This window comes from Populus alba, chromosome 6 (assembly GCF_005239225.2).
Source record: "Populus alba chromosome 6, ASM523922v2, whole genome shotgun sequence".
NCBI classification, from domain to species: domain Eukaryota; kingdom Viridiplantae; phylum Streptophyta; class Magnoliopsida; order Malpighiales; family Salicaceae; genus Populus; species Populus alba.
Genome location: NC_133289.1, coordinates 9025344 through 9050999, shown reverse-complemented (window position 1 = coordinate 9050999; position 25656 = coordinate 9025344). Strand labels below are relative to the sequence as shown.

Genomic DNA, 25656 nt, shown 5'->3' with positions numbered 1-25656 from the left:
GAAGCAAAGGGAAATAGATAAACCAAAAAGGTATTTTTTTTCAAGTGAATTTAAGATTAGCCATGTGATTTTATTCTCTTTTTTTTAGTTTGGTTTTTTTTTTTTAATTTCTTTTTTACTATAAATTAACAAAAAATCTAAATTTAGTAGCAAAAATACTGCAGAAAACACTATACTCCTAGACTAAATTTATCATTCATTGTTATATTATAACAATTTTTTACCTTTTCAAGAAAAACAATGAAGGCTAATGAGTTAAGGGCAATTCAATCTTTTTGCATGGTCTATTCGTCATTACAAATTTGACTAGGGGTACATGTGACTTTTCTCTATTTTCATGAATAGTAAAATGATTTTATTACCCTCAAAGTCAGTAAAATTATTGTTGTTGACTAAGGGTATTTAGGTCTTTTGTTTTTAAATACTGTAAAAAGGCATCTTTACCTTTTGTAATCAAGAAAGAATAAACCATTAGTCTAGGGACCTTTTAGGTCTTTTCATGCATTTTTTTTTTGTTAATTCCATAATCATGGAAGGCAATTTGGTATTTTTAAGATGATTAATTAAAATTTAGATTCAAAAGGTTATTGGCACGTGTGTCACACTCGCTAGCGTGGATGGTGTCTTTTTACAATCAAAACTGTCCATCCATTATGTTGTATAAAGTGTTGTCATGTCATCTTCCTCTTAGGAGGTGCATGTCGGTAGTGGATGGTCGTTTTATCTTTGATGGATCATTTTTTTTTTTCTTTTCCCTCTGTCCTCCCTTGAAAATTTCTAATTTTTGATAGTTTAACTTCAGCTCTTATTTTTTTTTTTTTTAATTTTTTTTCCTTGGCTTTTTTGTAACAATTTCATTTATTTTCTATTTAGTCCTTTAGTTCAAGTTTATGTTGTATTTTTTTTTCAATTTGGTCTTTATTATTTTGATTTTTTCCTCTCTTGTTAAAGTTATTTTTCTTTTCAATTTAACCCTTTAATAGAAAATTTGTGGTTGCCCTCTAATTTATTTTTTATTTTAATCTTCACCATTATTACTTTAATTACAATTTTTTTAGATTCTTTTTGTATAATTTATTTTTTTCATGATTTTATCCTTCAACATTTGATTTATTGGGGATTGAGCATTGCGGTTTTTCGTATAGGTGCTTCTAATCCAATGACCCGGGTCACGGATTTGAAAGGTTAGCATATGTAAATATCTTTTCTTTTGCTTCTTTTATTTTCTAATTTTCATTCGATATTATTTTTTATTTTAAAAAATAAAAATAAAAATTGCATTATTCGATATTAGTTTTTTCTTACTTTTATTTTTTTATCTTTATTTTTTTTATTGTTTTATATTTTTTTTTATCTTCTTTTAATTTATTTTTTCCCTTAATTTCATCCATAATCATTTGGTTTTATTTGATTTTTATATAAAATTTGATCCTAATTCTTTTGATTTTTCTCCTATTACTAATTAAATTTAATTTTCAATTTCATCCTTACTGTTTTACTTAAAATTTATTTTTAGATCAATTTTGGTTCCTATTCTTTTTATAGGTGTTTGTTTTGTTTAGAATCCCTTTTTATTATATATTTTTTTCAATTCATCCCCGAGCGGTTTTTTTTATGGAGGATCTTGCTTCTTCTTTTTTGCCTTTTATAGGATTAGTTTTGGTCTTATGATCAAGATTACCAGTTTTGAAGGTTGACACGAGTTGATTTTGGTTTTTCTTTTTAGATTCTTTTATAAATTTATTTATTTTTAATTTTATCCTTAAAATTTTGATTTTTTAAAAATTAATTTTTAAAGTTTTTTTTTTTACTTTTCTTATTTGAATTCATCAATATTCTATATCCATCATCGTAGGATTACTAGAGGAAGATGCACTAAGTTGAAGAGAGTGTACTATGGTAATGGAAGTTTTTTCTAGTTTGGGAAGAGAATAATAAATGAAATGAAATGGAGCTCTGTTTTTTTTTTTTTTTTTTTTTTGAGTATTCTTCTTCCATTCCATTCTCTCCTGAAATCCAAAAAACAAAGAAAAAAAAAGGTTAACAGAAAGAAAGGTGACGGTGGGAGATAAGGGAAGAAGCTCGGAACTTGGACCGGGCCTTCGTGTGATCTGGAGTTAATGGGCTAGAGCTAGCCTTTTGAAGGTTCGTTGAAATCTGGCATCAAATGTACTAATTAATTAATATCCTCCACCGCACTTGTAGATCTTGTTTTTTTTTTTAATTGCCTCAGGGAGTATCTTATAAGTGGTGCTTGGCGGTGGTGTCAAAGCGTTTATTTAACATGAGATTCTAACATTTACATATGTAATTAACTCATCGAGTGTGAATGAAAACAATTTTATGCTCTTGAAATATAGTAATTAAAGCAAATCTTATCCATGCGACTAGGATTTAATTTATTTTTTCCTTTTTGTTTGAAGGTTTTTTTTAGTATTGTGGGTGTTCGGACCAGTTTGTATATACTTTGACTAATCCTACAAGTCCTAAAGTTAATGATTATGTAAATCTCTAATGACTTTAAAATTTATGAAATTCAAACTAGTAATTTTTAGGACTTGATCAATTGAGTTATATTTCTTATGGTTTGTTTGACAAATTTTAAAATGTCAGGTTGTTCATAAAAAAAAGTATGCTTATATATGATGTCAAATGGCCAAGAAACATACTTCGTGCACAAAACCACTTTACACAGAATTAATACCCCAAATTGCAGCACTTCAAATACAAAATAAGACGCAAGTAAAATAGTTTGATGCCCATGTGAAGAACTTTCGAAAGCATTGTTTTCTCAACGAGAAAACCTAGAGAACATTCGAGGAATAATCAATTATAGATCCACGACATAAATTGAGCGAAGCTTGCCAAGAAAAAGAAAAAAGAAGAAGAAAGAGAGAACGAATATAATGATTAGCATGCATTTAATTACAGGATATATATAAAAGCAAAAGCATCCATAGAGAGCATTTATCTCTCACTCTTGGAGGTCCATTCCAGTAGAGTATGCGTGAGAAGATGGCACCTTTCACTTGTGAAATATCATGTGCCCACGGCCAAATGATCCATGGATATATATATATATGCGCGCTTTTGAATTAAGGATGAGTGCTAGCATCTTGAGTTGCACGCTTGCAACTATTGATCTTACAAGCTACATCAATTGCATGCACAATGGGTTTAATGGCATATAAAATATTATGATTTCAATTTCTCTCGTATTAAAATATTATGTTTATTTTTGCGTTTCAAAAGCATTTTTTTTAAAAAAAATAATTTTTTTTATTTTTTTATTAATTTCAAATTAATATGTTTTTTAGTGTTTTCTAATCATTTTGATGTACTAACATCAAAAATAAATTTAAAACATTACTAATATGTATTTTGACATGAAAAGTTATTTGAAAAGCAACCACAACTATATTGTCAAACAAGTTGAAATGTAGTAATGATTGTTTTTTAAAATGATTTAAACTTGAAAATATATAATTAAAAATATATTTTTTATTTTAAAAAAAATAATATTTAATATTATCATATCAAAATGATATAAAAATATTAAAAATTAAAAATTTAATGAAATGTTATTTGAAATAAAGATGTAATTAAACTTGACCAATCATTAATTTATAAACTTGACTAAGATACCGTTTGTCTCTGCGTTGCAACCTGTGTTTTGGCAAATTTCAAATTTTTTTTTTTGCTAAAATTGAGTGCGGTTTATACATTTTAGATTGTTTTGATGTGCTGATATCAAAAATAATTTTTAAAAAAAAAAAAACATTGACATGTATTTCGGCACGAATATTTGAAAAGCAACCGCTACTACACTGCTAAACACGCTCTAAATTCTCTTCCAATTAACATGACACTAGTTCTAAGGGAAATTAATTTTAACAAAAATAGAGAGAGAAATAGCACTGTCCTACATTCTTTTTTAAGAATTATCAAATTCAATGTAACTTAGATTTGAACTCAAAACTCTCCCATCTTTGTGAAGTCTCTAATCCTAACTTACTTTAACTAATTTGAACAACAATTTTTTTTTTTTGTAGATTTAGTTTTAGCAATAAGGTGAGCTTATTCCTCACATTATTATTTACTATTTAAATTTTTTAATAATAATAATAATTCACATTAATATAATAATTTATTTAAAATAATAATTCGCTTAAGATTCAATCCCTCGTCAGACGCTTATCAGCCAAAACATTCTCTTTCATTCACGACAGCAGATACCACTTGTCCGAACCAAGGGTCAACCGTATTCGCGACGACGACGTAGAAGATCAGGAATAAAAAATAACAGGGGCAGTGGACACGCGTGCATCGACGAGCACGGTCAGCTGTCAGACGTGACGGGTCATATCTTGAGGCGCGTGAGTTAGTGTCTCTCTATCAGTGTAGTAGGTGACCCCGCACTTACAGGTACTCTAACATCATCATCTCATAAATATACCGTCATAAATACCATTTTCACAAATATTTTTAAAAACGAAAAAAAGATTCAACGGGTGAAGAATACTGGTCGTTGACAGTTATAATGGCATGGGTACGTAGAAAACATTAGACTTTTAGGTGATTTTGGTAATTTTAGAGATACATAGATGCTTCTTGCATGCGAAATATGCAATTGGATAAAAAAGCAACTTATTAGTGGCGCACTTTACGGTGCTGTCCTGCCGCCGTATTTTTATATTCTTTTATTTCAGCTCCTTCAACCAGCACAGCTTTTATTTAACAAACTAGATAAGTGTACACTATTTTTCCCAGCTCCTCCAATTTTTAACGTAAAAAAGTATTTAACTGTTAGTTATGTGTTTTCTAATAGAAAAAACAAATAAATCGAGTGGAGATAATTTAACAGGTTCGAAGAACCTGAAAAATTATTAGAAATATAGTTTGAGTAAAAATAAAATTTAATACAATATCTTCTTATTAAAATATTGAGACAAAAATATATTGGATCAACCTGAGTTAATCTTTTAAATTCACAACTCAGATTATAAGACCGAGATAACCTTTTAGAAAACAAATCAAAATTAGATATGAAATTCAATTCCTAATTACATCAATGTTTAAGGATGAAATTGAAATAAAAATAAAAAAAAAAAGACCAAAAAACAAACAACTCGAGTAAACTCGGATTAACTTGTCAAAGCTACAATCTGGGTCATGTGACTGATATAAATCCATAGAAAAAAAAATCAAAATGAATTATAAAGCTCATTTTTTTTAATTAATCCAATGTTAAAGAATAAAATTAAAAGAAGATAAAAAAAAAAATCTCAAATCAACCCGAGTTAACCAACCAAACTCGTGATTCAAGTGATGAGATTTGGATAACCTTATAGAAAGTAAAAGGAAAAAATAAACCTTTATTCCAGATTAATCAACCAAATATTGAAGAATGAAATTGAAAAAAAAAAACTAAACTAAAAAAAGAACAAACAAACTCAGGTTAACCTACAACTCAGGATAAGTAATTCCAATGTTAAATGATAAAATTAAAAAAGATAAAAAAATAATTCGAGTCAATTCAAGTTAACTTACCAAACTCATGACCTGAGTAATAAAATTGAGATACTTCTATAGAAAGCAAAAAATAAAATAAAATAAAATTAAAATCTAATTCTAAATTAATCAGTTGTTGAAGGATGAAATTAAAAAAATAACAAAAAACATAACTTGAGTTAACCTGCCAAAATCGTGACCCAGGTTCTGATATCAGAACAATCTCATATAAAATTAACATAAGTCAACTCATGCTAACTTGCTAAACCCGCAACTTAGATCATGAATCTATGATAACCATATAGAAAATAAATTAAAACAAATTATGAAGCCTAATTTTCAATAAACTTGTTATTGAAGGTTGAAATTGAAAAAAAAATGAATCTAAAAACAAGACACAATAAAACAACCTAGTATACACGGGTTAATGCACAAAACACGTGATCTAAGTCATAAAGTTAAGATAAACTCATAGAAAGAAAAACAAAATAAATTATGAAACCTGATTTATAATCAACCTAATGCTGAAAAATAAAATTGAAAAAATGCCAATTAAAAAAAGACAAAAAAAAAAAAACTTTAGTCAACTAATTAACATGCCAAACACACAACTCAATTCATGAGACCGAAATAACCTTATAGAAAGCAAACCAAAATAAATTGCGAAGCTTAATTCTCAATCAACCCAATGTTGAAGGATAAAATTGAAAAAAAAATATAAATTAAAAAAAACTCAAGTCCACAAAGTTAACTCGTTAAACCCGTGATATGGTTATAAGACCGAGTTAACCATGTATAAAGAAAATCATAATAAATTACAAAGTTCAATCTCCAATAAAATAAATGTTAAAGTATAAAACTAAGGAAATAAATATAGATTTAGAAAAAAAACACAAAGGAAAAAACAAACATGTTTGAAATAAATAATGTTTTGTGAGATTATGAACAATAAAATCACCACCTTTTTTAATTTATAACTAGATTATTAACCCGTACTATCTTGTGGATCGAGACAAAGTTTTCTTAAATGTAAAAAAAATATTTAGATATTTCTAATTCCATTTTTCTAGTGGAAAAAAAATTTAAATTGTTTGGGGGTTGACTTTGTGAGTTTAAAAGCAAACTGGATGACCTGTAAAAACATAATTTGACTAAAATATTTTCAAGATGACATCTTTTTTTAATATTAAGATAACAACATATTATATTAACTTTGGGTAAACCTAGGTTAATATGTTGATTTTGCGACCTGCATAATAAGACTATAATAACTTTGTAGAAAGCAAATTAATAGAAATTATAAAATCTAATTTTTAATCAATTCAATATTGAAAGATGAAAATTCAAAAAAGAATTAATTAAAAAATGAACTTAAAAAATGACACAAGTTAACCTATGAACTTGTGACCAGAGATATAAAACCGAGATAACCTTGTAAAAGCTATTCGGAAAAAAATTACAAATTCTAATTCCTAACTTTTAACTAACCTAATATTGAAGGATGAGATTAAAAATATAAATAAATTAAAAAAATGATCAAAGTCAATTCGTAAAACCCATAACTTAGGTAATGAGATTGATATAATCTCATATAAAAAAATAACCTAATTTAACTTAGGTTAATTTGTCAAATCCTCAACTCTGGTCATGAGACTAATATAACCCCATAGAGAGTAAATTAAAATAAATTATAAAGTTCAATTCTCAATTGATCCTATCGGATCTAGTGTTGAACGATGAAACTTTTAGAATTTTTAATTAAAAAAACAAAAAAAAAATTGAGCAAAGTCAACTCAAGTTAATTTATTAAGCACTATTTTTGGATCATGAGGTCGAGATAACTTAATAAAAAACAAACAAAAACAATAATGAAGTATAATTTTTAATCAAACACAATATTAAATGAATAAAATTAAAAAAAAATCAATTAAAAAAATAATTGAGTTAATCGGGAAACCTAGGTCATGAGACGAGGACAACCCAATAAAAAACAAATCCAATGTTGAAGGAACCATAATTCAGGTCATGAGACTGAAGACAATCTTTTAAAAAAAATGACACGATTTAACTAGGGTAAAAATATCAAAACCTACAACTTTGTTCTTGAAACCAAAATATCTCCATAGATACCAAATCAAAATATATTATGAAATTCAATTTCCAACTAAACAATGTTGAATGATGAAATTAAAAAAAAAAATCAATAAAAAAAAATACAAAAAATAAATCGACTCAACTTGAGTTAACCTATTAAGCAAACAAAACAAATTATGAAATCTAATTATCGATCAATCTAATATTAAATAATGAATTTGAGAAAAAATTAATTAATAAAGAAAATTTAGTCAATGGGATAATCCATTAAACCTGCGATTCATGTAAAAAGAGTATGTAACCCAATAGAAAACAAATTTAATATTAAATGATAAAATAAAAAAATTATTAATTGAAAAAAAAAAAAAAAAAAAACAAAATCTTTTTAAAATAAATAGTGTTTGGTAAGCCTTCTTCTCTTTTAGTTTTTTTTTTGTTAATATAATAATATAATATAAATGATGAGGTATTAGCTTAAGTTTGTTTCTTAAATTATTATCATTATTATTATTTAAAATTGAAAGTAATATAATAAAAAATATTTTTTAAAACCATATCAGTATAAGTATAGGTAATTTATAAAAAAAAATTAATTAAAAAAATAAATTCGTCTTGGTATATAAAAACTATTGGTCCATAACAATAAAAGGTCCACACATTAAAAAAAAAAAAAAAAAGGTTTCCAGTCAATCAACTATGAAGCAAGTTGCTAATTTGTTTTTTTTTTTTTTTAAATCACAATCGTAATCACCACTAAAATAAAATAAAAATATTATCTAACCAATAGTTTATAAAAATAAAAGATTTATTATCCAGGAAGTCTTAAAAAGTAATAATGAAAAAATAAAGGGGAATTGATATACAAAAAACAAGAGGGGTAAGTAGGGAAAAAGAAGATAAAAAAAAGAGAGAAGAAATTAATAAGGTGGGCGAGGTCGCCGAGTCTTGAAGGAACATCATCGTGCAATGCATGCATTGTTTTTGTTTTCCAAACTCACCCTCTCTCTCTCCCCTCTCTACTGTTATTTTGTTACTTTGCATGCACATCTTCTTCTTCTTCTCTCTCCACCAGAAAAAAATTAAAACCCCCGTCGTCAATACCTCCCACCCGTCACCGGTAACCGACGTGTCTCCTGATCCACGCACTTAATTCACTGTCTTAATAAATCTCAACTCGATCAATACCATACAGTACTTCAACTCCCAAACAACATGTCGTCGTCGTCGTCTCTTTGTAACAGTCAACAGACGTAACCAGCTGTAGTAATCTGCCTCCTGTCTTAATACGTGGTTAGTTTTTTTTTTTTCTTTACTTGTTTTATTAACAAGTTGAATTAGAACTAACTAAACGTGATTAATTTAGGGATTTAATTTTAATATTGGAGATTTGATTGTGCTAATTTTGTAGATTAATTGAAATAAATTAAAAATGGCGTCCTCGTCGTTGTCGATTAAGAGTTGCATGAATGCAACTTGTGGAGTCTCGACGTCAAATTCTGGCGGGTGGAGAAAAGGTTGGGCACTGCGATCTGGTGATTTCGCCATTCTCTGCGATAATTGCGGGTAAATTTATCTTAATTCTTTGATATTTATAGTTTTCTTTCTTAGAATGTTTTGATATTTATCGTTTGTTTGGGTTTACTGTTTTAAACGGTTTTATTTACTATTTATTTCCGGGTCCAATTTTTCCGTTTTTGGATTTTTTGTCATGTTAATATTTCAGTGGGCATTATTTTTTGCTCATTATTGGGAGTTTTATTTAATATGGTGTGCCATCATTTCCAATTCATCCATTTCAATTACTTTTATTTTTCAACGAAATTAGGTGCGTGAAAAGGCTTATTTTGGAGTTGAATTCACGGAGAAAATGTTTTCGCCCCAATTTCTTGTTAAAATATAAGGGTTGAATTTCATTGTAAACTTAGAAATTGAGAACGAATTGCTCAAAACGAGGCGCCTAACTAAGGCTGTCCTAATTAATGATACTTACAAGCACAAATGAAATAGTTTTTTTTTTTTTTTTTTTAATAAATTGTATGAAAGTGAAAATATGGCAACAATGGATTCTAGTACATCATTTATTGACTGTCATATAATAAGCTTCAAGTCTTTAGATATGATGGGAAAACATGGCTTCCTTTTATATGATGATTTTAATCAATAGTTATAATTGAGGATTCATGTTTGATATAGGTCTGCATATGAGCAATCGATTTTTTGTGAAGTTTTCCACTCTAAGGATTCTGGATGGAGGGAGTGCACTTCATGCAGCAAGGTAAGCTGGTGATTTGTTTCTTTCATAGCCTTGATCTTAGTGATTCGTTGCATAAATCTAATGGAATTTGGTGTTGGCAGCATCTCCATTGTGGATGCATTGCTTCCAGGTCCCTGCTTGAACTACTTGATGGTGGTGGTGTGAACTGTACAAGCTGTTCTAGAACTGCAGGAGTTGGTCCTGTAAGATCAATTTTCATATGCATTTGTTTATCGTTGTCATCATATAGATGTCTGTTGTAAAGAGGATTTTCTGTTCTATCTTTACCTTAGTGTACAACACCCTACACTGGCGCAGGAACCATCCTGCATCATGTTTAAATATGCTCAGAAAAAAAACAATATTCTTTTGAATGGCTCCAATATCGTCTACTTTTGGTCTGTTGACACTTGTCATCTGCATGCATCTCTGGATTATAACAACTAAGGGTCATCAAGGCAAGAAAGAGCTCTTTGTGAAAAGAAGTAACTATCTAGTGGTCAAGACACTGCTGATCTGGATCCACATTTTCTTATGTTTGTTTATGGCACAATCTTCTAGGATATGCCCTGCTAATGGTCATGTTTTCACTATTGCTAGACAATGCTTGATTTCAAGCCCTGCAGTTCTCACAGGCAGAATTTGGGTATTTTGAGTGTAATGAATCATCTTTTTATGCAGATGAATGGTGATGAAAAACCTAATGGATTTGGCAAGCCAAAAGTTGATAATGTTGGGGAACTGCATTCTGCTTCTGCCGACAGCCAGTTGGCAGCTGAAACAAAGCTTATGCAGTTAGGCAATTGTATTGATGGTATTGGCACGAGGAATTTGCTTCAATTACAGAGTGATGAGACAAACGGGTCTTGCAGGAAAATGAAACAGGAGGATATACTACCTCCTGTGGGAGAAATTGCAAGCACAATTTTCTCGAATTTTAACCAAGCATCCAATGCATCATGTCAAACTGCCAAACCAGAGATTCATAGAACAGTTACTGCAGCAAAAGATTTATATGAATCACTAGCGCAAACGAACTTGAGTATGAGCCTGGGTTCTTCTTTAGGAAATCCAAATCCCTTTCCTGGAGGTGTTGTTGATGAAAGGGTATCGAGTAAGGCATCCTCTCCACTCCAACAAGGACCCAGGTCTCGCCATCTATTGCCAAAGCCTCCAAAGTCGGCCCTTTCTATGGATGCAAATGCTGGCATGGTCTCACAGATACGCGTTGCTAGGCCACCTGCTGAAGGACGGGGACGGAATCAGTTGCTTCCTCGTTACTGGCCTAGGATTACAGATCAAGAGTTGCAGCAAATATCTGGAGAGTATCCATCATTCTATTGTTTCAAAATCCAATATCATATTTATTTTCTTTTCCTGCTGTATCATGTATTTTTTGCTTATGCTTTTTCCTTTTTCAAGTTTTTCTGATGACTGTGATATCCTTAACTATGTTATCTTTTAAGTCCAAATTCCACCATTGTCCCATTGTTTGAAAAGGTTCTCAGTGCGAGCGATGCTGGTCGCATTGGTCGCTTGGTTCTCCCTAAAGCATGTGCTGAAGTAAGTTTGTGTAGTTTTGTTCTAGCTTTGCCATGATATTTGATGGTCATAATGTTTGCACCTAAGAAGTCATTGTTGATAAACTTGCTGTATATAAGTTGATATTGAACCACTGTGCAGGCTTATTTCCCTCCCATCTCTCAACCTGAGGGTCTTCCTCTACGGATTCAAGATGTAAAGGGTAAAGAGTGGGTATTTCAGTTCAGGTTTTGGCCTAACAATAACAGCAGGATGTATGTCTTGGAGGGTGTAACTCCGTGCATACAGTCCATGAAATTACAAGCTGGAGATACTGGTATCTTTTAACCCCTTATAGATTTCTGGGATTGTTGTCATTATTTCAAAATATTTATGTTATTTTCTCCAGTTTTCATATTTCTGTTAGAACAAAGTAGATAACATTTCAATTGTTTTATATTATAATCCGTACTTGAGAGCTTTTCAGTTGTGCCTCTAAGATGTAACGAAATCAGTCCATGTGATATTTGCTATGCTATAATTGCCCTAAGCATCTTTACTTTCACAAATCACTGTTTAAGTTTGTTCTGAAATCTTAACTGTAGATAGTTTCATGGGAGATAGTGGTGTATTTACTGTCACACTTAAATAGCCCATCATTTCTATTGCAGTAACGTTTAGTCGTATGGATCCAGAAGGAAAACTTGTCATGGGGTTTAGAAAAGCATCAAACTCTATAGCAATGCAGGTAAAAACCAGCGTCAGCTTTTATGTTAGCAAACTTGAATATATAGTATTAATGCATAAATTATTAAATAAGCAGGACACCCAACCATCTGCCATTCCTAATGGTGTTCCTTCAAGTGAAAGTTACTTTTCCGGTGTTTTTGAGAACCTGCCTATAATAAGTGGTTACTCTGGCCTTCTTCAGTCACTGAAGGGAAGCACTGACACACACTTAAGTGCATTGTCCAAACATTTGCATTCAGCTAGTGGTGATATTAGCTGGAATAAATCTGAGAAGCAAGAAGACAGGACAAGGGATGGCTTGCTGTTACCATCATTGATGGTTCCTGAGAGAAAAAGAACACGCAATATTGGGTCTAAAAGTAAGAGGCTACTAATTGATAGCCTAGATGCTTTTGAGCTGAAACTTACATGGGAAGAGGCACAGGATTTGCTTCGCCCAGCACCAAGTGTCAAGCCTAGCATTGTCACCATCGAGGATCATGATTTTGAAGAATATGAAGTGAGTAGTCTCACTGAAGTTTATAGTTGTTATATCCATACCCACGTCTATGTATGCATTCATTTTCTCTTTCGCTTGTACATTTATGTATGAACATATGCACACCAGGTTGCTTTCTGATGAAAAATATTCTCAAATAATTAATTTAATATTCTATTAGTTTCTTTTTCTGCACATACTTTATGGTGGATAATCAAAAGTGCTACACGTTGATAAATATGTTTTACAGAAGCATGGATGTTTGGCAATTGGAACTGGTATAGGATATGAATAATATATGCCATATTTGTACTGCAGGGCCTTCTCTACTGAAAGTGTAACTGTTGTTGAACACATATTTGACCCCTGGAATATGTAATATACAATTTATTGGTGACAAAGCCTTGCAGTTGATTTCATGATTATACATGTTTTTCCATGCAGGAACCTCCAGTTTTTGGGAAGAGGAGTATCTTTATAGTTCGTTCAATTGGGTAAGAATCACTGTCAGCTATATCACTAGTCTTTTTATTTAGCATGTGAAGGTGATGCACTCACAGATTGACCTAACTGTCCTGGTACAAGAACTAACCTTCTGTCTCAGGGTCTCGAAACTCTTATACAATGAGCAAACCAAGTTTGATCTTTAAATATAGATGAAATCGATTCCTAATCAAGATCATCAATCTGTTCTGTGTCAGATACAATGCATATCATTTTTAATGATGGTTTTCATTTATGTCTGAAATGCACGTCCTTCTGTCAGTTTTTAGAGTTAAAACTTAAAATCAAGTGATGACAGGAATTTACATCACTGAATGATAAGAATTATAATTAACAACTTATTATTGAATCATTTATCAACAGATATCTAAGTTGACAAATGAAACTATTCAGGATGACTTGCTAGTTTGTTATGAAAATGATCTTCAGGTTATGCCAGATTTAATTTATGAAGAAGGTCAGGACTTTGTGTGTCAAAGGACCTATTCATCACATTTGCATTGTTTATAAGGATCTCAATTTTGACTCAACCTCTGCTGGGGAATCATAACCCCTCCCTTTTTCCAGACCTTTTTTTTTCCTTTCAAATAGCATATTTCTGTTATTTGTGATGGAATTTGATTGATGTTTCTTTTAGTTTTAGATATATGTAAATGCATCTAATAGTTTAGATACTATGCTCTGTTGTCAGGGGGCAAGAGCAATGGGCCCAGTGTGATAGCTGCTCCAAGTGGCGAAGGCTGCCAGTTGATGTTCTTCTTCCACCAAAGTGGACATGTGTGGACAATGCCTGGGATCAAAGCAGGTCAACAACATGTCTTTGTCATTGCTGGTTTTTATATTTTTCCCCACTTTGTGCCAGACTCGATTTGCTATAATATGATTTTGTGTCTTCAGGTGTTCTTGTTCTGCTCCAGATGAATTAGCCCCAAGGGAATTGGAAAATCTTCTCAGACTGAACAAGGGTATGAACTATGATGCCTGCAAGCTTCCCTTTTCTCCTTTTGTTGGAAGCTTACATGTCATTGCAGCTTAAACTTCTAATCATTCACCACAGGGTCATTTTTATCGACATGAAAGAAAGAAACAAAAAAGGAGTTTAAGCTGCATCATACTGAATTGTTGCATAGACTTGGTCAATGTAGCCCAGACCAATCAAATTGATTGGTTCAGTGGACCCTATTGCTGGTAATTTGATTGGAACGGTCTACTGTCTACATAAACTTGGTTTATGTAACAGTTATGTGGATCATAGTATCATTCTAGTCTTCATGTTACATGACCCTATGTGGTTGCTTCTCCTAGATTCGAAGTTGGATGGATAGTTCATTACCTGTCCAAGGTTCATGTTGTCATTACTTCGTTTCACTGTTTTCATTTTTCTCTGGGTCTAAAACCTCCCAAATACTTCAACATGTGCAATCCTTTTTTAATGATTTTGCATGCTTTTTGTTGTGGTCTTGTATCTGCAATTTTACAACTTTAAGTAGGCCAATTTCAAATATCAAAACTGATAAGTTTTGACAGAAAATTTCATCCATCTATCTGGGATAAATGCATGAAAGCATGGTCATTTAATTAGTGAAATGAAGAATAGAAGGTTCAGTATATATAGTATTTGTGCGTGTGTTTTGTCTATTATCATGTCCTTAATGAAATTGTTGCGTGACCTGCATAATGAGCTATCAATTTAATGTTCGCATAATTTGTATTAATTTTCAAATGTGGCAAAATATCCTCGTGTTTTATCCTTACATTCAAAAGAATTATATTAATATTACCGTGGCCTTGATTATTTGATATAGATTTCAAGAAACGGAAAATTACTAGCAGTCATCAGCCAGCCCAGGAACTTGAATCTTCTGGTCTGGATGCACTGGCCAATGCTGCAATCCTCGGGGATGTGGGTGAGCAATGCACTACTGCTGTTGTTGCAACCACAACAAAACACCCTAGACACCGTCCTGGCTGCTCATGCATTGTGTGTATCCAGCCCCCGAGCGGGAAGGGGAAGCACAAGCCTACATGCACATGTAATGTCTGCATGACAGTAAAACGCCGTTTTAAAACTTTAATGATGCGCAAAAAGAAGCGTCAGTCAGAGCGTGAAGCAGAGATTGCCCAGAAGACTCAGCATGCGGTGGGTCCCAAAGATGAAGCTGAAGTAGAGAGCAGCTCAAAGCTTGCATCGACACCTAGAGATCCTTCGGATAATGAAGCCAGGTCAGGGAATGAGTTAGAATCCAAAAGCCAAAGCAATAATCTGTCAAACAAATTGGCTGACTCAGGCAAGGGACATCTAGATTTAAACTGCCATCCTGACCGTGAAGAGGACTCACAAGCAGGGTTAACCCGAATGAGCATGACGAGTTTTCTTCAAGTAGCAACCCTTCCATTGGACACATATTTGAAGCAGAATGGTCTTGCAAGTTTATCTGAGCAACAAGCAAGTTCAGCATCACATGTCCCACCGCAAACGGGGGAAAATGAAGGGAAAATTAATGATGATTGTCAACCTGCCACGGCTGCACCAGAGCAGGAGAGCGGAGGTGAAGAGAATGATGAACCCGGACCAGACCAAAGCCAAAATGACCCTGTCTGAAGTGCCCCTTTTCTTTTCCTTTTTTCCCCTTTTTTGTATAATAACAAATTCCTAGCTTCTTTTCGTGTGAGATGAGCATCCCCCCCGCCTGAGGGTCTTTATTCATTATATATTATGTATAATACGTACATGATTTTTTTTCCCTTTTCCCATACGTTCAGAAGTTTGGAACTTTGGAGGGGGGCTCCATGGGTCCACAGATACAATATTCTGTAAGGAGTTACTGAGCGAGCCAAAAAAAAAAAAAAAATACAGGTGCAAAAGACTTGTTTGCCATTTCATTTTCCCTGCTGTTTCTCTTGCCATTCACATCTCATGAAATCTCTTCATTTCTCTTCCACTAGTTTGCTTCATGTCCTGTAAGATATCAAACTCCAACTGCGTTTGCATTACCTAGCAGATGTTCACTATTGTATACTCATTGACTCCTTGAATCTCATGGATAACTTTTTCAGGCATACAATAAACGGAGACCAAGGAGTGAAGTTTGTTATTTCATTCAAAACTGTTGGGGGGCACGTTCATGCAATGATTTGTAATCAACAAATCATTGAAGAGCATGAACAAGCATGAAGCATGAGTTTGGAACACTATTCAATGTATATTTGTTGATTACAATGAAACTAATTGAATCCAGTTGAACTAGGGTTTGCACTCTATCTACAGGCTAGCATCCACTCTTTTTTCAACATCTTAGGGGATGGGAAGGTGGAAGATCCACATCTATATCTTTCTATATGTTCTGTTGAATCACCAAAAGGGGTAAAAAGGAAAAGCCATTCAAAAAATGAAAAAATGCATATATTAACAATCAAAATCCTTCAACACTTGGCCTTCGAACAGCTGATGATGATGATTTCCTGCTTTCTTGCCGTTCCAGTTCCAGTTCCAGTTCCTCAAGAGAGAGAGTTGAGGAACAGGCGCGAGGAGGAAGAGAGAGAGGTAAAGCACGAGGCCTAGTCGGGGAAATGGATGGCCGGGCTCTTGACGGCGGAGATTGTGTGAAACTTAACCTTGGTGCTGGGGCAATAATTCCATTAAGACTAGGTGATCTGGACATTTGCTTTCCAGCAACTGCAGCTGGTTCTTGCAGAGGAAAGCGACTGGAGAATTTCATGTCTTGTATAACTTTGAGATGCTCAACAATGGTTCTCATGGTTAGTCTTTCCAATGGATCCTTCTGAAGACATCTTAGAGCAATGTCAGCCAATGTCCGGGCTGCTTTTGCTGGGAAACGGCATTTTAACTGAGGATCCATAATCAGTGATAGTCGACAGTCATCAGCTAGAAAAGGCCGGGTCCACTTAACTAAGTTTCTCTCTTCCCTAGGATGACGGCTATCAAGATTCTTCCGGCCAGTGAGTAGTTCAAGAAGAACAATTGCAAAGCTCCAAACGTTGCTCTTTGGAGTCAATAACCCTCTCTCTACTGTCTCCACTGAGAGATTTGCTGCAGCCTGTATAAGCGAATAGAAAGAAAAGTGTTAAACTCCACAAAGAGAAAAAGGCTTCCAGAGTCTTGAGAGATTAAAGCTTGCAACTATCTGGAAGCCATCTCAGCCCCCAAGCCAAGGTATGGAGGTAAAGCCAACCGTCACTAGTTTATGCAAAACAAGAAGAAATATCAGCAGGTGAGATAAAGGAGCTTACCACTGAACTGTTAGAGATCTCTGTTTCAGGAATATGGCCAACACAACCATATCCTGAAAGCTTTGCACTAAAGTCTTTGTCAATTTGTATGTTGGCAGTAGAGAACTCATTGTACATTGCCTGAAATGGAAGGATGGCTTCAGCAAACATAAAACTCATGGAAAACTAAAAGTGTTGAATACTGTGCAGTCTCCCACATATTTCCCTTCCGGAAAAGAAGAAGAAGAAGGAATCATAGCAATAAACAGATGATTTATTTCAATTGCCACTTAACATTCACAAAGCAGGATATATAGAACAGATTTCAATCAATTAAAAATAAGTAGTACAAATGGGGAAAAAATGCTAATCTAATAGTTCTTCAGGAAGTCTGGAATAGTATTGTGAGCTACATATAATATAATGCATTGTTTCGTAGTTCACTTTGTTTGGATCAAAGTAGCATTTTACCTGGAAAGGCCCTTCTTCATGCAAAAAAGTAAGACCTTGTGCAGCACATAAAGCAATTTTCATCCTGGTGTTCCAGTCAATGGGAGGCCCATCAGATCTTCCATACAGCAGCCGATCCAAGCTTCCATGATAAAGCCTTTCATACACCAGCATTCTCTGGTCTGACCCATCACGTGCATGATAGCCAAGCAATTTGCACAAGTTTGGATGTTGCAAAGATGCAAGGGTATTAACCTCGTTTATAAACTCTTTTAAACCCTGTAAGATCAAATACAAGGGTCTTGCTTAAACACTCAAACATTATAATGCTCTTGCATCTTTGCCCTTTCTTTTAAAATATCAAAACACTTCAAGTGTTTGAACAGAAAAGGCAAATGATAAATAAACTACATATATCTTCTTAAGTACAAAAATTATATGCAAATAATGCATCTAAGTTCTAGTTGTATTCTTAAGATAAGACTTAAAATCATAGTGTTAAGCGTGCACAAATATGATAAGATGATTACCCTAGGGTACACTGAGCACCTCAACTTTTAGAAAAATACACTTTGCACCCCTAGTAAAAGGATGAAAAAATTCCTCACTCTCCACTACACTCGTGCACACATTCCCTTGTCATTTTTTCAGGGAGCAAAGTTAAACCACATACATCGGCTTTTCTACTAGGCAGCTCACTGAATTGGAGTTTTTGCTTGTCCTGTGAAGCAAACACATATGCAAGAAAGGGACAATCCTCAGTGTGATATTTGAAGGAGAATGAAGACAAAGGAATGCAAAATGGATGAATTAAGTGTAGTAAGCGCTTAGTTTACCAATAGATGAATATGCAAGGAAATTAAGAAAGTTGATCAGAAATTTAAGGAATCCTCAAAGTTCAACCATCAGCCATTGTCAACTAGAAGAGATCTAAAAGAAAGCTGTTTTGTGGCTGTGCATTGACAAACTGTCAATCCATACATTACCTGAGATGATGAATGAAGGCGAGTAACACTAGCTTCGAACCTCTTTGAACTTGAAGCATCATCCCCAAAGGAAGCCCAGAACATTATGGATGAAAGACCTTCAGATACACATCGATCTGAAGAGAAATTACGGCAAGCAGATAGAATTTCTTCATATGAAAAGTTTCTCAGTGTTCCACCTGGAGGACGCGGCAATGGTCCAGAAGCATAGAGCGGGCCACTGCAATTCACTGCTTTAAAGCTACTCATAGGCTTCAGTACAGCACCACCCTGAGGTGAAGGGAGTGGAAGGGGTTGCGGACTTGGAAGCCGCTGTTCCTTTGCAATTCCAACTCGGTTTTTTGACTCTTCATGCTCTTCATATTCAGATGATGCAAGAGGATCTTGTTCCGCTGCATCAAGGCTTTCTGGAGCTGATAACGCCCGTGCCCTATTGCTAGTTACTTTGATTTCTGGTTGAACAGGCTTCACTCTGGTCCTAAAACTAGGGGGTGCTGACTGCAATGACCGAGTTTGGACCTGAGGCTCAGGCAGAGTAGTTGGTATTTGCTCCTCAAGATTAACACGCTTGATGGAAACTGATGCTTCTGGCCTTTTCTTTTTGCTCTTCAAAACTGTGAAACAGCCCATCTTATTACATTCAATCTTTGAAAGCTTCTATGCTTCTGCCAAAAAGAAAAGAAGCATCATATCAACACAAACTTCTCAACGCTGATAAAATATTTGGAAAAGAATCCATGTGTTCAATACAGGATTCATTTTTCATTCACTCACATTAAAAAAATAATTCAAGGGCTCAAGTTGCAGGAATTTCGATGCTTGACAACAATGCCAAGTGGCATAATCATCCAATCAGATAACTAGAATGAAAACAATCCCTAACCTTCAGTTATTTTATAGGGGGCAACAACGCTAATTTTCGATGTATGCTATTTATACATGCTTATTCTAGGTGTGATATAACAATAAAGAACATTTGAGGACCTCCATAAATGTTTCAATAAAATTTACATCTTTTCAAAGCAATGACAGCTCAAATTACACCTCGGTTAATCACAAACACAGTAATGCAAGTAAAATCATAAAGGAAATAAGTTGATCAGTGGGTGAATTTTACACACCCCATATTCACAAAGAGATCAAATTCCACTAAATTCAACACCAAATCACCAAAATTGTTTTGCAATCACAATCAACCTCGTATAACATATATGGGTGTTGCCAAAAGAAATAAAAATTATCCAACTTTAAGTTCTCCACACACAATCAAAATGCCTTAAATCTCCTAAAATGCCAACTAGTCAATATATTCCCCACCAATGACCTCCAACCTTAAATTACTAAAGGATTAAAAAAAAGAATCCCCATTAATGCATTAATGCAATTTCAAAATAAGACAAAAGGCAATATAAATCAGCATCCCATCAACTGAACCAAACTACCAGCACCCAGATCCAAAATCACCCCGAAATTTTCAAAACTATAAGCACCCAAAATTTCAAATATCAATTCTCCTATCAAGAATTTTCCACATAAAAACAAATAGCAATTTACAAAAGGAACAGAAAATCAAGAAGTGTAAAAAAAAAACATTGAACCAAAAAAGGTCACTACTTTACAACCCATTAAAAAAAACGAAAGGAACCCATCATCTCCACACTCAAAACAATCACAATTCTTAGGGAAACAAAAAAACAACGATAAATATCAAACCTTCAAACACCAGCTCATGCAAAGGTTCCAACATGAAAGAGGAAGGGATAAGTATTGGGAGAGGAGAACAAAGAAAAGCGAAGAAATGGGGAAGGTGTGATTTTGATGAGGTAAAGCAAAAACCCTTAACAAGTCAAAGAAAGCAAAATGAGAAAAGGCAGAGAGCGAGAGATTTTTTAATTAATAAAAAAGAAGCTAAAGATATGCTGAGGAACATTAATGTAATAGAGAAGAGAGAAGGGCGGGGCCAATGAGGGCAGTGGTCAAACCTACCAAAACCCAGGATTTAACTACTCCATTAACATGTGATTATTGCCAAGATAGATTTCTCTCTCGCTCCTTAGACATCTTTACCCTCTATGTTGTCTTGTATGTTGTTGTTATTATTCAATCTATATTTTTGTATTGAATTTGTGTAAATTGCCATTTCCATGCCCCCGCTTTTCTTTTTCACTATAAAGATCATGGGATTAGTCTTCTCATGCTCAATATTTTCTTGCTTGAGTTTTAATAAATAATTCATATCCAAATCAATGTATTCACATAAGCTTTAGAAATATATTAATTAACTCACCAACTAGGCTAGATTCCAAAAAGTTTGTGTAAAGTCAACATAACTTATGTTAATAGGAAAACATAAATCTATTTAGTTAGCTATGGTAAATTTAATTCATTATTAAAAGACTACAATAAAGTCTTCCACTTAATTTAAAATATAAACGGGTAGTATAATACTTTCACTAATTTATTTTTAAAAAAAATCATATTATTTTTATTATATTAAAAGCTTGTTTGAGAATACAATAAGCCCCTTAACTTGTTGTGTTTTTAAACATATATTAAATATGTATTTTTAAAAATACTTTTCACTTAAAAAAATATTAAAATAATTTTTTTAACTCTTATTTATAACATAACAAAGATATTGAAAAAACATCAATTTAATATTTTTAAAGTAAAATATATTATTAAAACACATTAAAAAAACAAAAATTATTGGAATCCAAACACTCATCAAGTGGTCTTAGATGGCTAGTGTAATAAACTTTCCACCCACTACAATCCAAAGGCAACTTGTTCAACATTAATCACTTCAGATATTTATTCTAACAATGAGCTTGTGAGATGGAACTTATAATATCCAATCCTCTGTCTTACATTGCCTTCCTCTTCAATTTGGCTTCACCAACCCAGGAGGACTTTTTGGTCATTGTGGAAAGTAAGAAGAGGGGCATGCAAATTTGGAAAGTGTCACGCCCCTAATTGTAATTTCACAAGCCACCTTGATGCTGAGCGAGGAGTGCCTCGATTGAAGTGACAGCTCAGTCAAACTTTGAAAAATTAAATATATATTTTTCTTAAGAAATTTTAAAGTTTCAGTGTGGTCAAAGAGATCAATCAAGATATGTTCTTGACTCCAAGAATTTCTCCCCGTCCGATTTGCTCGTGGCGGAGAGATCAACGGCCAGCTGAGACAATTTAAAAAGCGAACGGGGGTCCCACTGACATCAAACTTAGCAAGTCCATCACGCGCCATGTAAGCGTGGAACTTCACATCATGTTGGGGAGTCGTGGGGGCCACATGAGCGCTTTTGTACTGTTCATTTCGGTAGCATGTGTAATTTACACTGTCTTAAAACAGTTTCGAACCTGAAACACCTGTATGATATTGCGTCCAAATAGATGGATTAAAATTCATTTATTTTTATTTTAAATTAATTTGTTTATTATATTTTTATATTGTTATGATATGTTAATATAATAAATAAATTTTAAAAAATAAAAAAATATTATTTAAAAAAATTATTACAAACTCAGTTGCTAGTGTTAAAGTCAGTCATTAACCTTGTTTTGACAATGTAAGAACGTACTGCCTTGATAATGACTGGTAAGAAAATCGATCTTTCTACAATGGTTGATCTTTACCAAATTAGGAATGGGCCAGACATTACAAGCCCAACTCAAGATGATGTTGTTTTAAAGGTGGCAAGCAATGGGTCGGGTTCCTTCATACTCATTTTGGATCCACTCGGATTTTAGTTCGATACTACATAAATGGTTCGTGAGATGCCGTCGAATGAGATTATTTTTATCTAACATAAAAAAAAAAACGTGGGTTATACTAGTATTTTTATTTAACAACATGATTAAAAGAGTATTTAAAAGTGTAGTATTAATTTTTTTTTAAAAATATTTTTTACTAAAAAATATATAAAAGTAATATTTTTTTTTTTATATTAGCATACCAAAATAATTTAATAAACATAAAAAATAATTTTAAGCAATTTTTTTTTTGAATTTTGGCCAACCTCCACTTGAATAGCAATCCGAATAAGGTTTTTTTTTTATTTTTTTTTTTATTTTACCTTACTTTCTTGTAATTTCAAGGGTTCTTATAGGCATTGTTGTAAATTAAATTTTTTAAATATAATTAAAAAAACTTGTTGGTATGTAAGCTGCAAACATTAGAGTGTAGACGACTCTCGTGCAGTTTATGTAGTGTGTGGGAGGTTATCCGACCATAAATCATCACCTTCTAGGATGACATTTGAAAGATTTTTGTGTCATAAACCCGATGAGACGGTGCGAGTGCCAAGATTTGGGCGGTTTGATGACAATAGCCATTTCTTTTTCCCCTTCTTCTCTCTTCCCTGCCTAGATCTTCTCATCACCCCTTTAAAAATTCAAGAACATCCCTTGAATTTGTTGTTTCTTCAAATTTTATCCATTTTCTCTTCATTATGATTTTTCTTATCTTGAATAATTTATTAAATTTAATTCCTATTCTTTTAATTGTTATTTCTTTGTTTGAAATTAATTGATTTTGTTTTATAATTTCACTTTTATTTTTTTTTCCTATCAAATTTAATCTCTCTTCTTTTAATTGTCAGCATTTTAGTGTTGACAAATTTTTATTTTAAATCATAAATAATTTTATTATATAATTTCACCATCATTTATTTTCTTAATCGAATTGAAGGATTCCGTGCACCACGGGGAACCTTTGCAACTTAAAAGCATTGAAATTATCTCCTAACAACTTTATGGAGAAGAAAGCATATGGACAGCAATATTCATCTTGTTGACGTGGTGAAAATTTGGAGGGATTGTGTTTGTCAAACAACAAACTTTCAAAATGGTTTGTGGCTTTGCATCGATCAGAAACTCATTTTTCGAAACTCTCCATTCTAAAATCCCTAAACCTTTCCTCAAGTGCTTTCGCTTTTACCAGGAATCCGGATCCCAACTGGATTCCTCCCTTTCTCTACATTTAAAGGCCAATCACACACAAAGAGGCAGCTTGTGATGATCAAAATCATTCGAAACACTAACGACCTTCCCTTTCTTTCAACTCAAAACACAAGAGGAGCCAGCCAACAACAACCCTCTCCGACTTCTTTTAACCTCCACAAACCACCCGTCCATGTCAACCTAAACCTCCTGTGAGCTAAAAATAAGTATGAATTAGATTGTTTGGTTTATCGTAATAAAATAACGCGTGTGAATATATATATTATAAACAAATGCTATCAACACAAAAAAAAAAAAAATTAAAATATCACACATACAAGAATTTTTATATATGATTTTGTAAAATTTTAAAATTATATCAAATTCATGTTCAATTAGGCTTGGCATGCTAAGCCTAAGGATGATGTGTTTGATAGTTTGCTAGATCCATGTCCAATTAAGCTTGACAGCCAAGCCTAAAGATGATGGGTTTAACAATTCGTTAGATCTATGCCCAATTGAGCTTGACATGTAACCAGGCCTAAGGGTGCCGAGTCTTGCAACTTGTCAGATCCATATTCATTTGGGCTTAGCATGGTGTCAATCCCAATAATGCAGGGTTTGATAATTTATTAGACTAATGTTCGCAGTTAGACAGCTCATCAGGCTTATTTGAGCTCGGTTTATAATCATGCCTTAAGATATTAGATCTAAAAGTGAGTTAGACTTATGTTATTTTAATCTGATATTTTATCAAACCTAAAATTATTAAGTGTGAACACAAACTTCACCCACTTACCAATACATTATAACTCAGTATTTAGATTTTCTAAACAAAGTTTAAGCTGGAAATTTATTTTTTCATAAAGTATAAAAAATACTGATCCATTAATGTCCTTTTTCAAGCTGGAAATGTCATTAGGGGTAGAGGGTTTGATTTTTGGTTACTTTGGCAGCGAAACTCTAAAATACCACCCTTGCAGACAACATTATTAAAATTGGTGCGTGTATATGAAGAGTGATCTATTAAACAACGCTATGAAGCATGTCAAGTGTGATCTAAATTCGATTCTTCCTTTTTGAGAATGTAAACTCGAATTTCATTTACGCACGAGACGGGTTTAATTAGAAGATGAGCGAACCATCCCATTCTTGTATATTCCAAAAGCACAATGAATCTCCCAATAAATTCCAAAACATTAATAATAAAAAAGAATTAGGAGTCTATTCCAAAATAACAGCACGAATAGGACCAGTGCTCGGTATGCAAATTAAAGATGTTGCAGAAATATGACCATTTCCACCAAAAAAACGACACCAACGGATTTAATTGCACCTCCTATTCATCATATTCATGTAAATATAAAAATAATTTTTTGTGTTACGAGCAATAAAGGGGTAATATGTGTTAGTTAAACACATGAAGGGGTAATATATACTATATAAAAATAATTTTTATACAAAATTCCATGTAAATATGTGTTAGTTAATTACTATTTTATAAAAGACCGATTATTTATATATTATTTGTTGATGAACATTTTATGATTTATTAGTTTAATTTATACATCATCTTGTATAATAATTTAGTGCCTAAGATTTCTTTGTAAATCATTTTCTTTTTTGACCGATTATTTTGTTAAAATAACTTTCAAGGTGCTCGATTATTAAACAGCCCCACCTACGAGTACTGGAACAGCTGCAGCTCTAAAAGGAAAACTGGTATTTTTCAGGAATTATGACGTAGCTCAAAGCGGGATATGTGTTAATTTAAACTATATTTGGGTTCCGGTGGCTACTGCATGCAGTTCTTTTATCCGGCCGATGATTTGTTATGAACTTACGGTGGAGGGTTAAGTCTGCAAATATGGAGGGGAAATAAAAGGGAGACATATAGAGATAAGATAAGCATAAGTTTTTCTTTTCTTTTATTT

General features: G+C 32.9%; 2 protein-coding genes across 5 annotated transcripts; one reads left to right on the top strand and one right to left on the bottom strand.

Moving 5' to 3' along the window:
* The first annotated feature begins 8548 nt into the window (after window positions 1-8548).
* LOC118048130 (B3 domain-containing transcription repressor VAL2) lies at window positions 8549-17688 on the top strand. Of its 4 annotated transcripts, none has more exons than XR_012170052.1 (14): window positions 8549-8895; window positions 9014-9168; window positions 9799-9880; window positions 9961-10062; window positions 10541-11184; window positions 11326-11422; window positions 11543-11717; window positions 12052-12128; window positions 12204-12629; window positions 13053-13102; window positions 13804-13917; window positions 14010-14077; window positions 14918-15969; window positions 16170-17688. XR_012170052.1 is itself a non-coding variant. In XM_035057696.2 (13 exons), the coding sequence occupies exons 2-13, from the start codon at window positions 9035-9037 to the stop codon at window positions 15712-15714; spliced, it is 2658 nt and encodes an 885-aa protein (XP_034913587.1). In that variant the 5' UTR covers window positions 8549-8895; window positions 9014-9034; the 3' UTR covers window positions 15715-17688. The 4 variants fall into 4 exon arrangements, 2 of the variants coding, with proteins under 2 accessions (XP_034913587.1, XP_034913586.1); XR_012170051.1 differs by having other exon boundaries at window positions 14918-16073; XM_035057696.2 differs by having other exon boundaries at window positions 12312-12629; window positions 14918-17688.
* LOC118048131 (probable serine/threonine-protein kinase PBL1) lies at window positions 16184-20722 on the bottom strand. The gene is made up of 5 exons (XM_035057697.2): window positions 20492-20722; window positions 18779-19443; window positions 17814-18071; window positions 17364-17483; window positions 16184-17170 (listed from the first exon to the last, which is right to left on the bottom strand). Exons 2-5 carry the CDS (start codon window positions 19406-19408, stop codon window positions 16526-16528), a joined length of 1653 nt encoding a protein of 550 aa, XP_034913588.1. The 5' UTR covers window positions 19409-19443; window positions 20492-20722; the 3' UTR covers window positions 16184-16525.
* Window positions 20723-25656: the final 4934 nt, after the last annotated feature.